The sequence below is a fragment of the Pseudophryne corroboree genome, chromosome 3 (assembly GCF_028390025.1).
Source record: "Pseudophryne corroboree isolate aPseCor3 chromosome 3, aPseCor3.hap2, whole genome shotgun sequence".
Lineage (NCBI taxonomy): Eukaryota > Metazoa > Chordata > Amphibia > Anura > Myobatrachidae > Pseudophryne > Pseudophryne corroboree.
Genome location: NC_086446.1, coordinates 753684996 through 753697974, shown reverse-complemented (window position 1 = coordinate 753697974; position 12979 = coordinate 753684996). Strand labels below are relative to the sequence as shown.

Genomic DNA, 12979 nt, shown 5'->3' with positions numbered 1-12979 from the left:
ATTCGGCTTGGGAAGATGAGGATTTATCTACTAATTCAGGTGTTAGGCTACTAATAGAAGCCATTCGTCAGACCCTTAATATTCAGGATGAGGCAGTAGCCGAGACTTCTTCCTCTTTCTTTAAACGACAGAAGAGACAGGTTACTGCGTTCCCTTCTTACTCGCACTTTGCGGATATTTTAAAAGAACCCTGGCTAAAACCGGATTCCCGTTTCCAGGCGCCTAAAAAGTTAAAGTTTCTATATCCTTTTACAGAAGAGGATACAACAATTTGGGAAACCGCCCCAAAGGTAGACGCCCCTATTTCGCATTTAGCAAAAGCTACGGTTATTCCGTCAGTACAGTCTGCGACTTTAAAAGACTCTACCGATAGGAAGATAGAAGCATTACTAAAATCTATGTTTTCCTTATCAGGTGTTTCTCTCCGTCCAGTTCTGGCGAGTGCCTGGGTGCTTAAAGCCGTTGATGAGTGGCTTGCACAGGTTGTATCTGGGATGCAGTCAGACGATCCGTCGGAGGCCATTCAATTAGCAGAACAGATTTCTGAGGCCCTTACTTACGTGGGTGAAGCATTATTGGATTCGGTGGCGCTACAGTCCCGTGTTTCTGCCTTAACAGTATCCGCAAGACGATCTCTTTGGCTTAGGGTTTGGAATGCTGATTCGGACTCAAAGCAGACCTTGACGGCAGTCCCTTTTGAAGGCGAATTTCTTTTTGGATCAGAGTTAAAGAAAATTATTTCAGATACTACGGGGGGAAAGAGCCCTTTCCTTCCGTCTGCTCCAAACAAACCAAAGCCTACAAGATTTCGGTCCTTTCGTACGCAGGGCAGAGGTAATTTCCAGTCCTTTCGACCCTTCTCCAGATTTCCACGAAGGGGATCATTCAGAGGTAGAGGAGCTCAGGCTACTCGCAGACCGTCCAGTAAGCCTGCCGACAAGCCTGAGGCATGACGCTTCGGGCCCTCTGGAGGGATCAATACAGGTTGGGGCTCGTTTACTTCACTTCAGGGAAGTGTGGCTCCTATCGAAACCGGATCGGTGGGTAATAGGGGTCATTTCCAGAGGATATATGTTGGATTTCGAAGAAGCAGTCCCAGCCCGACTAATTGTGACGCCTCTCCCAGACGACCCCTCCAGACGTCAGGCTCTCCTTCAGGCAACAGCAAAACTATTACAAAATGGAGTAATCCTTCCGGTCCCAGCTCCTCAGAGAGGTCGGGGCTTTTACTCGGGTCTTTTTCTCGTAGACAAGCCGGACGGTTCGTTTCGACCCATTCTAAATCTAAAAGCCCTCAATCCGTACCTTTCATCCCAGAAATTCAGGATGGAATCCATTCGCTCCATTATCGCAGCCATGGAGCCAGGGGAATATTTGGCTTCAATAGATATAAAGGACGCATACCTACATGTTCCAATTTGGACAGGACATCAATCACTTCTGAGATTTGCAGTAGGTCCGTGGCATTTTCAGTTTCGGGCCCTTCCCTTTGGTCTTTCTACGGCTCCCCGGGTGTTTACGAAGGTCCTGGGTCATGTCGTCGCAGTTCTCCGTTGCAAAGGGGTCAACATCACTCCATACTTGGACGACCTGTTGATCAAGGCCCCGTCACCGGAGATTCTCACTCAGAACCTGCGTCTAACGATAGAGACTCTACAGTCTTTCGGGTGGATAATCAATTTTCCAAAGTCATCTCTACTCCCGTCACAGAAAATGGTTTTTCTGGGTCTTCTATTCGACACCAACAGCCAGAAGGTGTTTCTTCCTACAGACAAGATTCAGGACTTACAAGCCAGAATCAGAACCTTGTTAAAATTGCCGGCAGTATCAGTCCTCAGATGCATGCAGGTACTGGGCAAGATGGTAGCCTCATTCGAGGCAGTTCCATACGCCAGATTCCACGCCCGACCTCTTCAAGCTCAGATTCTCCACTGTTGGACTCGGACGGATTCGCGCCTCGAACTGCAGTTGATACGCTTGTCGATAAGAACTCGTCAGTCGCTCTACTGGTGGCTTCACAGTCACAATCTGAGGAAGGGTGCGCCGTTCACGGTCTGGTCTTGGATGATGGTAACCACGGACGCAAGCCTCAGCGGTTGGGGAGCAGTGTTCCAGACTCATCATTTACAGGGGCGCTGGAGCAATCAAGAGTCAAAACTACAAATCAACATTCTGGAATTGAGAGCGATCCGGTATGCTCTCATTCGGATTCAGACCATGGTGCAGGGCCATCCAGTTCGGGTGCAATCCGACAATGCCACGGCAGTGGCTTACATCAACAAACAGGGAGGAACTCGCAGCTGGTCCGCAATGAGAGAGGTTGCTCAGATTCTCACGTGGGCGGAGCGTTGGATTCCCGTGATTTCAGCCATTCACATTCCGGGAGTCGAAAACTGGGAAGCAGACTTTTTGAGTCGTCACACGATTCATCCGGGAGAGTGGGAACTTCACCAGGAAGTGTTTCTTTCTCTAGTGGATCGCTGGGGAGTGCCAGAATTAGACCTGATGGCGTCACGGCTCAACAAAAAACTTCCGGTTTACGGATCAAGAACTCAGGATCCTCAAGCATTTCTGATCGATGCACTAACAGCTCCGTGGCAATTTCAGCTGGGTTACGTGTTCCCACCAATTCCACTGCTCCCACGTCTACTCCAACGCATTCGTCGAGAAGGCCTTGCAATAATTCTGGTGGCTCCGGATTGGCCACGCCGACAGTGGTACACTCTTCTAAACAGCATGGTCGTCGGAGACCCCTTTCGCCTCCCTCTGCGACCAGATCTTCTGCTTCAGGGACCTTGTCGCCACCCAGATTTAAATCGGCTGGCTTTGACGGCTTGGTTCTTGAATCCAACATTCTGAAGGCAAAGGGCCTTTCTCGTGCGGTTGTTCAGACAATGATTCGGGCTAGAAAGCCGGTGACTTCTGGCATTTACCATAGAGTATGGCGTATTTACATTGCTTGGTGCGAGAAAAGGAACTTGACTCCGCATTTGTTTAGACTTCCTCGCCTGCTCTCCTTTCTCCAGGAGGGTCTTGACAAGGGTTTAAAACTTTCTTCCCTGAAGGGTCAGGTTTCGGCCTTGTCGGTCCTTTTTCAAAAGAAATTAGCAATCATTCCAGAGGTTCAAACATTCCTGCAGGGAGTACTTCGAATTCAACCACCTTTTGTTCCTCCGATTCCTCCCTGGGATTTAAACTTGGTACTTAAGGCTCTTCAAAAGTCTCCATTTGAACCTCTAGAATCTGTGGAACTACGTTATCTAACACAAAAAGTTGTTTTTCTGTTGGCAATTGCCTCAGCTAGACGAGTGTCTGAGTTGGCGGCTCTTTCTTGCAGGCCACCCTTGTTAGTGTTTCATGAAAATCGGGTGGTGCTGCGGACAAAGCCTTCATTTCTTCCAAAGGTTGTTTCAGCATTCCATTTAAATCAGGACATCGTTCTTCCAGCTTTTAATCCGTCATCTTCTCAGGGGGAGGATTCCCATTTGGCTCTCTTGGATGTTGTTCGGGCCTTACGTATTTATTTGTCTCGCACGGAGGCTTTCCGTCGTACGGATTCCTTGCTGGTATTGATTGATGCTCCCAAACGAGGTTGGCCTGCCTCTAAGAACACTGTGGCCCGTTGGATAACTTCGGCCATCAGACAGGCTTACGTGTCCTCAAGCGTTTCGGTTCCTGACTCAATTAAGGCTCATTCGACTAGAGCAGTTGGAGCGTCTTGGGCTGTTCGCGGTGGTGCATCTGTTGAGCAACTATGCAGGGCGGCGACCTGGTCGTCAGTCCATACGTTCACAAAGTTTTACCGGTTTCATACTTTTAGTTTGGAGACTGCCTCTGTTGGGCGTCGTATTTTACAGACGGCTATGCCGTCAACGTCTCCCTCCTCTCATTAGCTTGCTTTGGGAAATCCCACAAGTAACGGCGCAGCGTCCCCCAGATGGAGGACAGAGAAATGGGGATTTTTGTTTACTTACCGTAAAATCTCTTTCTCTGAGTCCATCTGGGGGACGCTGCGATCCCTCCCATAGTTTGTCTGGTTTAATTGGTTAATTTTTTATTCTGGTCTATCTCCTTTGGCTTGGCTAAACGTTAACTGATCAGGGCTGAGCAGGAAGGAGATGGGAGGGGTTAGAGGGGGGAGGAGTCAGCTTTTGATAGTTCTGTGCCAATCTCCACTACCACACACCTCTAACCCACAAGTAACGGCGCAGCGTCCCCCAGATGGACTCAGAGAAAGAGATTTTACGGTAAGTAAACAAAAATCCCCATTTCCAATTGTGGGAGCGCGTCTTTACATGTTACCTTTGCGGGGTTTCCAGACTTCAACAGGGTCATGACTGCCTCTGTCGAACGGATTGGCAGGTAGCCATTTGGTCTCTACTGGGTTTCAGCTGTCTTTATAATACAGGCAGAGTCAGGGTGGCTTATTCCCCTCTGGTTGGGGTAACCAATCCATACAGCTCCGTCGCAGTTGCAATCAACAAATCACTTACTGCAGTTTGAAAATGGATTTGCTGCGGGTAGTATTGGCATATTGGAGCCACAAAATACTGGCATTTGCAATGCGTATATACCCATTCCGGTTTGTTCATCACAGGTTTTAGCGTTTGCAATTCGCCACAACCATTAACCATTTCATGTCTACCGTTGCTTATCGCTTTGGGTATTTACCAAAAGTGATGTTGGGATGATAGCTCATCTCACATACGAACTCTGTCTCAACAAAGTTCCTCTAAACTTGCGCTACTAAGGTATACTGCGGTAGCAGATCAAGTTCGAAAACAATCGCATCTAATTCCGTCTAAACGATGTCAATGCCTAGGTAAGATGATAAATACGGTAAATCAAAGACTTTTACCTACTACACCAGCAATAACAAATGTACGTCTAGTAATTAGTGCAAAACACGCACACTAGCGGTACATTGGTGTATTCACCTATTACGAATAACGATGTGTTTTCAATTTAGTTCGCCACCCTTCACTCGCGTTTCCCACAGAGGGAAAAGGGTGCATATACTCTGGACGACAGTCGCAGAGGGTCAGGATTTGTAGTTAAAATTAGCAACAAAGGTTCTAAAACACGACAGATTGCTGTCGATAAATGTCCTAGAACTCTGGGCATTTTACAATGCAATACATAATTCGCTTTCAGTCTGACCAGGTATATACTCTGGTTTCTCTTCAGAACGAATAAATCTTTCGCCTTTTACTAAAGATTTCGGTGGAGAGGAACAACCATGAGTTTCATGTAAATTTTTGATGCATGTCCCACGCTGGCCTTAAGCAGTCAAACAAGGCAACGGCAGTTGCATACACAACAACCAGTGAGAACCAAGTAGCCGCATGGCAATGCGGCAGGTAACTCAGATCCTCAATGACTCAGAACACCATTATGTGAAAATGTCAAGAGATCATTATGTGAGTGGACATCTGTTAGACAGAGGATCTCACCCGTCAGGATTTGGATCCTGAAAACTGGACATTAAATCTAGAGGTGTTTCATATGTGAGTCCACAGAAGGGGGTTACCCTCAAGTATACATGATGGCATCTCGCCACAATTACGAAAGTTCAGTATGTGTACAAAACAGATCACAAGGGCAGTGGCGGTGGAGTCTCTCACATTCATGTGGTCATTCAGCATCGTGTATCTGGCTCCACCATTTTCCGCTGCTCTCTCCGTTGTCAAAACGGATCATAAGACAGTTTGTCACAGTCATACTGGTGGTATCTCATGGGTTTCGGAGAAGTTTGCTTCTCGAATTTTCAAGGAATACTTGCACACGATCTTGGCCCGCTCATAATACGTCCAACCTGTTACATCAGGGAACGTTAGTTTACCCATAGTTCCCTAGGTACCTATTATCTAGGTACCGCAGCTGCGGTTGACGGGGTGAGGGTTCAGACCGCCCTCTTAAGAAATTGAGCATTACAGTATCGGTTATACTAACCATGTTACGAAATAGTAAGCCGTTTAAGGCAGCTCATTTTTACAAAATTTCGTGTGCTTACATAGGTTGTAAACCTCGGAAGTTCCAACATCATCCTTCAAGTAACCCGTATTCTGTTAAACGGGGTGGGATGGAAAACTGCGTTGATCTGCACGAAGAGTGCAGGTATCTGTGTGGTAAACTTATTTTCAAAGACGTTTGCTTCTATTTGCGTCTGTACACATCTTTCTACAAGGTGTCATCAAAGTTCACACTCTATTTATCCCACCTACAGCGCCAGGCGACTTGAAGTTGGGTTCAGATTTCTTACAGTTTCATATTGTGAACCCTTTCAACAAATGGGAATTAAGTTTCTCACTTTGGAAAACAATTTTTTCTTCTAGCCTTGGCTTCGGCAAGGGTTTGTTTTCATATTTGGGTGCCTTGTATTCCAAGCCACCGTATTTCAGTTTTCTCATGACAAAGCAGATCTTCGGACGAATCACGCTTTCGTATTCTTCACATCAATGTACCAATAGGGGTTCCTGTGTGGACAGCACATTCTAGAACTGAATGTGGTACACGCATTACGCGTTTATATATGTGCCGAACGTCAACAGTACGTGATATGAATACGTTGTTTGTTCTCTATGATACTGCCAACTGGGGTTAGCCAGTTTCTCAGCAGACATTATCGAGTTGGGTAATAATAATGACTACAAGTCAGGCTTACCTTAAGGCTAGGTTACAATCGCCTACATCAGTAATAACTCATCCCACAGGTTCTGTGGGAATGTCAGACCCAGTGGGTCGTGGAGTGTCTAAAACGCGGCTATATAGCCTTCATGTGCACCATGTTTGTGCACGTTTACACGTTATAAATGGTGGCGCCATCAGCATCTAGCCTTGGGCTGCCTACTGTTACAAGTATCAAACAGCTCTCCCGCCCACGAGGGAAGCTTTGGTACGTCCCAAGAGTACTCCAGTGACCCCTAGTGGATGAAAAAGAAAATAGGATTTTGGTACTTACCAGGTAAATCCTTTTCTTTGAATCCATAGGGGGCACTGGACGCCCACCCAGAGCAGTTTACCTGGGTTGTTTTAAGCTCAAGAGAGCTTAGGGTAACAAGTTTTACTTGATTGATATTAAGCTCAGAGGAGCTTATGGTAACACATTTTCACCGATTGGTTCAAATTATAAAGTTCTATCGGTTATGGTGTCAACTGTTTAGTTGACAGTAAGGTTATGGGTCAACATTGTTGTTGTCCGTTATGTTATAGGTATTCTCCATTGTCAACCTCTCTATATCGTTCCTGTTCGCTCAGTAAAAAACACTGAGACAGTACACTGAGGTACTCGGGGATATGGAGGGGTGGGAGGGTCCTAAATTTGAATATTCAGTGCCTTTGTTCGGCTCCGCCCGTCCATATCCCAAGAGTACTCCAGTGCCCCCTATGGATTCAAAGAAAAGGATTTACCTGGTAAGTACCAAAATCCTATTTTTGTCTGAAAAGGGTATGAGAGTACTTTAGTATTTGGTATTGTATTAATATGAATGCAATTCCACGTAAGAAACAGAACAGCCCTGATTTGCTGCCATATTTTCCCGACGGTCTGACCACGTGGTAGGAAAATGACCTCGTTCTCGGAACAATTATAGGTCATCTACTTACCACATTTTCCAACATTCCCAAAAATCTTATAATTTTAGATGGGAACATTATCTTGCATTGCAGTATTTTGGCAGCCCCAGCTATTACTGTCTGGCTAGAATCGGTTTCCCCACAGCTAGCGCTCTTATTTTCAGAGTGATGGCATCCGTGGAACCCCTGTAAGTTCTGCTTGTATCCGGTTTCTTAACCGTTCCATATAAACAAGTGAATTTTCCAAATTCCAGATCATCTGATTATTATTGTAGATGGTATTATATATATTACGAAAATGTCAGTCGGTCTTCAGTGATGGTGGTAGTCACTGGTTTTGATTGCAGTGGAAAGTGATCTATTCATGTGCTGTGTGGTACAATATCTTAACTACAGTATTTCAACAAATGTGGTTCTTTGCAGCTAAAGATGAGGAACGCAGATCTCCCAGTCCTGATAAACTGGTTGTAGAAGTCTCTGGGTAAGTGAGGAACTCTACAGCTGCAGCCCACTGTATATGGCAAAAAGCAGGTTTTTTTAGTGTGTCATCCAGAGCTTCCCAAACTCCGCCATTACAAAAACAGTTGTGCTGGGGTAAAAAATGTATTAACGGCGCTTATAATAGTATCCAAGAGTTAGAGCAGAGTTCAGTGAAGGTTCAGATGTCCCTTTAATGGCTGGTTATAGTTTTACATCTGTGTAGGTGAAGCATTGGAGTGCAGACCATGAATACGTGATCTCCTAGTGACGTCACTAAACTTCCGCATCACTTGCCTGGTTCCAAGTGAATCGATAGGCTGGCTGTTTGTTCTGCACGTAAAGTTGTGGCCTCCACATTGTAGGGATATGGTGAGCTGAGATTCCCAGAATCTGTAGGGCTTGCATTTAGATGTACTGTTACTAATAGCTGTTACAGACTATTAGATTATTTGGGGGATATTCAATTGTTTGAAAAGTCAGTTGGGTGTCTGTTTCTTCCTGACTATTAGATAGGAAAAAAACAGACACCCAACTGACTTTTCAAACAATTGAATTCCCCGCTTTGTCTGTTCTAAGAAAGTTTGCACTTGTACCACAGTTCCTTTTTCTTTTTTTTTTTTCTTTTTTTTAAAGTGGTACTTTACTTATTTTTTAAGCATGCCATTTTTATAGCCGTCTTCCTACAAATAATTTTCTCCTTTCAATAATTCTCTGGAAGAGAGAGCTATATGGTTGCAAAGTGGCCAGTATCGTACAAATGAGCCACCTTTACGTTATATGCTGGTCTGTGTGTTACATGAAGGTAGATCATTTGTACAGTATTGGCCCCTCTTTGCTGACTACATCATGAGTCTGAATGCCATAGTAATCCATTAAAAAATGTTAAATACCAGTGATTGTGCCAAGTTTACAGTTGTGTGGGGTCCAATGGACCATCCCTTAAATATTACTCAGACCACCCCATTTGTCCCTTTTGGATCCCTCTGCTCATGGCTGCAATAGATGAGTCGCCAAACTTCATGTGCAAATAACTCCAGACACCCCTCTGCTCATGCTGCCATGGTTGTGCCACACTGACGCCTTCAGCACGTGCCAACCTCTGATGTGCCACCGTGATCCCCTTATCACTGGGCATCCACTGATGTTCCTCCTTGACCCCTTCTGCATGTGTCATCTGGATGGTGCAATGAGAAGTGACTGAGATTCCTTCCACTGTTAACACCTATCGAGAGCCAATGACAACCCAACTGTGAATACAACATTCAGCCGATGGGCAGCAGGATATTGCAGACCAGTGACTTCTAAGACTCCCAGTCAGTCTGTGATACTGGTCTGAATGTACATTTAGTGCATTATTGGTGGCATAAAGATGCCTAAAAGCAAGAGGCAAGAATATACAGCTAAACCCCCAGCCCCCCGGTGTATGCATGCGACAGCAAGTCAGACATGGCGGGAAGCACACAATGGGGTCAATTCAATTCGGCAACTTATGAATAGCGCCGGGAATTAGCTCCCGACGCTATTCAATTCAGCTGCTAGTTACCCGCAATTGTCGGGAATTCTTCTCTGATCCCCAGGGGACGAGAGAAGAAACCCGACAAAAGTGCTGCCTCGCGGCCGGCGCGAGGCTGATTCTGTCGGGAATCCGCCTCGCGCCGGGGAGTTAAGTCGGAGAATGCCCGTTCTCCCGACAATTCAACCTGTTTAGTCGGCGAGAACGGGACATCGCCGACTTAACTGGAGCTGAATTGAATAGCATCGGGAGCTAATTCCCGGCGCTATTCATAAGTTGCCGAATTGAATTGACCCCAATGAGAGAGACATGTTGGGGTATGAGTGTGGAAGCTTACTAGCAGCCAGCCATTTAACCCCTTCCCTATTAAACATTTATCTCACATCCCCACCATCCAGCCTCTGAGACATCATTTTTACACCTCTCCTCCCTGTATTGTGCATAAGAGGAGGTCACGTGACATGTCAGCAGGTCCTCCCCCGAACACCGGCTCAACTGCACTGCCGGGCACACTGCCGACTTCTACTCTTAGCCGGCATGTAGTAGGAGCTATTACGCATACTGTGATGCATACTGACGCGTGTGTTTTGTGGAACCTGGTCTTTTTTTTTTTTTCTAGATTATATAGGCGGAGGGGCTCTAGACGGCACACCCTAGCTGCTTGTAAGGAGAGGTGCTACATTGCTGAGATTTATAGTACTATACACAAAAAAAAGGATGCAGGTGCACTATGCAAACATTACTACTCAAAATGTAAATATATATTACAATTAAATATCGTGTAAGAGGTTGTTAGCATACATATGGCCAAAGATATGGGCCTGCCCACCAGCATCCAGGTCACCTCTGTCGGGCAAGTCCCTAACATTCTGGGGTTCATATCTGGGGCGCAGTCACCCCCAAACCAGCCCAGCTAAACAACCCCCTTCCCCTGCATCACACAAATGAAGATAGCAGTGTAATGTTAGAGTATCAGGTGTGTGAAAGCAGCCACTCAGTGTTAGGAGTGTTACAAGAGTGAAAAATGTGTGAACAAATACATGGATAGAAAAACAGACATTGATATAAAATGTGAATGTAAGACTCATATCTTTGGCCAAATCTATGCTAATAACCTCTTGTATGGTATTTCATTGTAATATATGAATTTTGAGTAGTAATGATTGCATAGTGCATACTTTTTATTTATTTTTTTCTCTTGTTTCTTGACATATCCCTTGCTACATATGGGTGTATATCAAGATTCTCCTACCTTGTCGGGGAATTATGTCTAAAAGTAAAGACTCCACTTCTCACGAGATTGCTGCTCAAAAAAGATTGCTGCTCCTTTTTTTTTTTTTTTTTTTTTAAGAACGTTTGCCAAGGACTCTTCGGGGTAAATTTACTAAGGTGGGAGATTTTTAGAACTGGTGATGTTGCCCATGGCAACCAATCAGATTCTACTTACCATTTATTTAGCTGCTTCTAGCAGATAATAGATATAATCTGATTGGTTGCTATGAGCAACATCACCAGTTCTAAAAATCTCCCACCTTAGTAAATTTACCCCTTCATGTTGCTTTAAAGTGTAGTTTTGCTACGTGTGTGATAGCTGTTAGTACTTTACATAAATGGAGTTTTTAATTTTTTGCAGCTAAACGCATGTGACTATATAGAAGGATCTAATAAGACTATATGAGAAAAGTCCATACTGCGCTCACTAGGGGGGATTTGTATGGGTGACAGCTGTGGATACCGTTTTGAGGAGATCCTTATCTAAAAAAGAAAAAAGATAACGATACGAACACGATTGGTACTGTGCTCGGCTATGTAAAATGATTCTACACTGAAGTGCTGGTAATTACATTCGTTATGTACATATGTATTTCAAGTAAAAGTATCATTACCAGCACCTCAGTTTAGAATCATTTCACGTAGCCGTGCGCAGTACCAACCGTGTTCGCAAGGGTCTAGAAAGGTCTTTGCTTCCTAATCCTGTCTATTTATTCTGCTTTTTGCTTTTTGAAAATGCACCAGTCCTTGATTTGTTGAACTAAGTATTTTACTCCATTGGAGGAATGCAATGTGAAAGGCGTGATACAGTCTATACCCTGTATCGCTAGGGGTTAGGGCGAACGCTAAACCCCTGGCCTTTGTATAACACTGCGGGTTATGTATTTTCTTGTCTATTTTCTTTTAGCCTGAAACGCTTTGTGCCGGCTTTCGCCGGTTCTTGTTCTGTGAATAGGATTTGATCTAGGAATATTTGTTTCCTTTGCAGGTCTGGAAAACCTGTTGAGGAGGAGATGCGTGATAAACATCCGGCACCTGAGCTGGTTACTATAACTGGTATGTATACACTGACCTATAATGCGTCCCAGATTATTATTTACGTTTAATATGTCCCCACAAGGGCTCCGCAGCGCCTAACAAAGTACATAAACTAATGAGCAAAACAAGCAACTTACAGTACAAGACAATGCCGGACAAGTACATGGTATATAAACATAGCTGCGTCAGGGGACAGGACACTGAAATAATCCTCGTAGTGGCAGAAACCAAGGGTTAGGAGCCGTTGTAGGAAGTATGGAGTAGAAAATAGTCTGAAAGGGAAAAGCACACTCGAGAGAGAGGGCCCTGCTAGTGAGAGCTTACATTCTGATAGGGAGAGGCAGGCAAACGGGTGACACAGATGGGGTAGACCAGGCATGTACAAACTGCGGCCCTCCAGCTGTTGTGAAACTAAATATCCCAGCATGCCTTGACACAGTTTTGCTGTCAGAGAATGCTAAAGCTGTGTCAAGGCATGCTGGGATGTGTAGTTTCTCAACAGCTGGAGGGCCGCAGTTTGGACATTCCTGGGGTAGACAGTGAGCATGTAACAGGGTTAGGATGAGAAATGGCTGGGTTTGATGAAGAAGTGGTCTACAGATGTGACCTCATACATCTTTGCCAAGGTCACGTCAAACAGACCTTCTTGGCATGCCAGGTCACCCAGAGAATCTTCTTGCGTTGGGCGTCTTTTTAGAGGGTTTTTTTTCCAAATAATCTCTTGGTCACAACGCAATGCGACTAGGATGCACAAGGTGACTGAATATTGTGATATGACACTTTTATATCTGTGTGCGACTGAGTCTCTGAATCTGTATACGAAGTGCTACAATGTAGCAGCCGCAGCTTTTTTCCAATACAAGTTCTATTCTGCTCCGTATGCAGACTCCGTCACGTACATCATATATAAACTTAACCAGCACAGTCTCCAGGTGCACCCTAGCTGCATTGAAACTAAGACACGTTTTCAGCAAATAAAAGACTCCTATCGTTGGCAAAGTTGCACAGAACCTCACGGCTCGCTCACGCCAGGCATCTTGTGCTGAGGCTAAATGTGTGAGAATGTATCTGTATGTATATATATATATATATATATATATG

The 12979-nt window shown here is 44.9% G+C and overlaps 1 protein-coding gene and 1 non-coding gene across 2 annotated transcripts in view; both read left to right on the top strand.

The window, feature by feature from the left end:
* LOC135056783 (peroxisome proliferator-activated receptor gamma coactivator-related protein 1-like) overlaps nt 1-12979 on the top strand; it is a 69116-nt gene that overhangs the window by 25743 nt on the left and 30394 nt on the right. Inside the window, exons 6-7 of the mRNA XM_063962361.1 lie at nt 7999-8056; nt 11829-11896. Coding sequence (XP_063818431.1) covers nt 7999-8056; nt 11829-11896 — 126 coding nt within the window. The remainder of the gene's footprint in view (nt 1-7998; nt 8057-11828; nt 11897-12979) is intronic.
* LOC134899863 (U5 spliceosomal RNA) lies at nt 5168-5284 on the top strand. Its single transcript, XR_010173412.1, has one exon. It is a non-coding gene; the product is annotated as a U5 spliceosomal RNA (small nuclear RNA).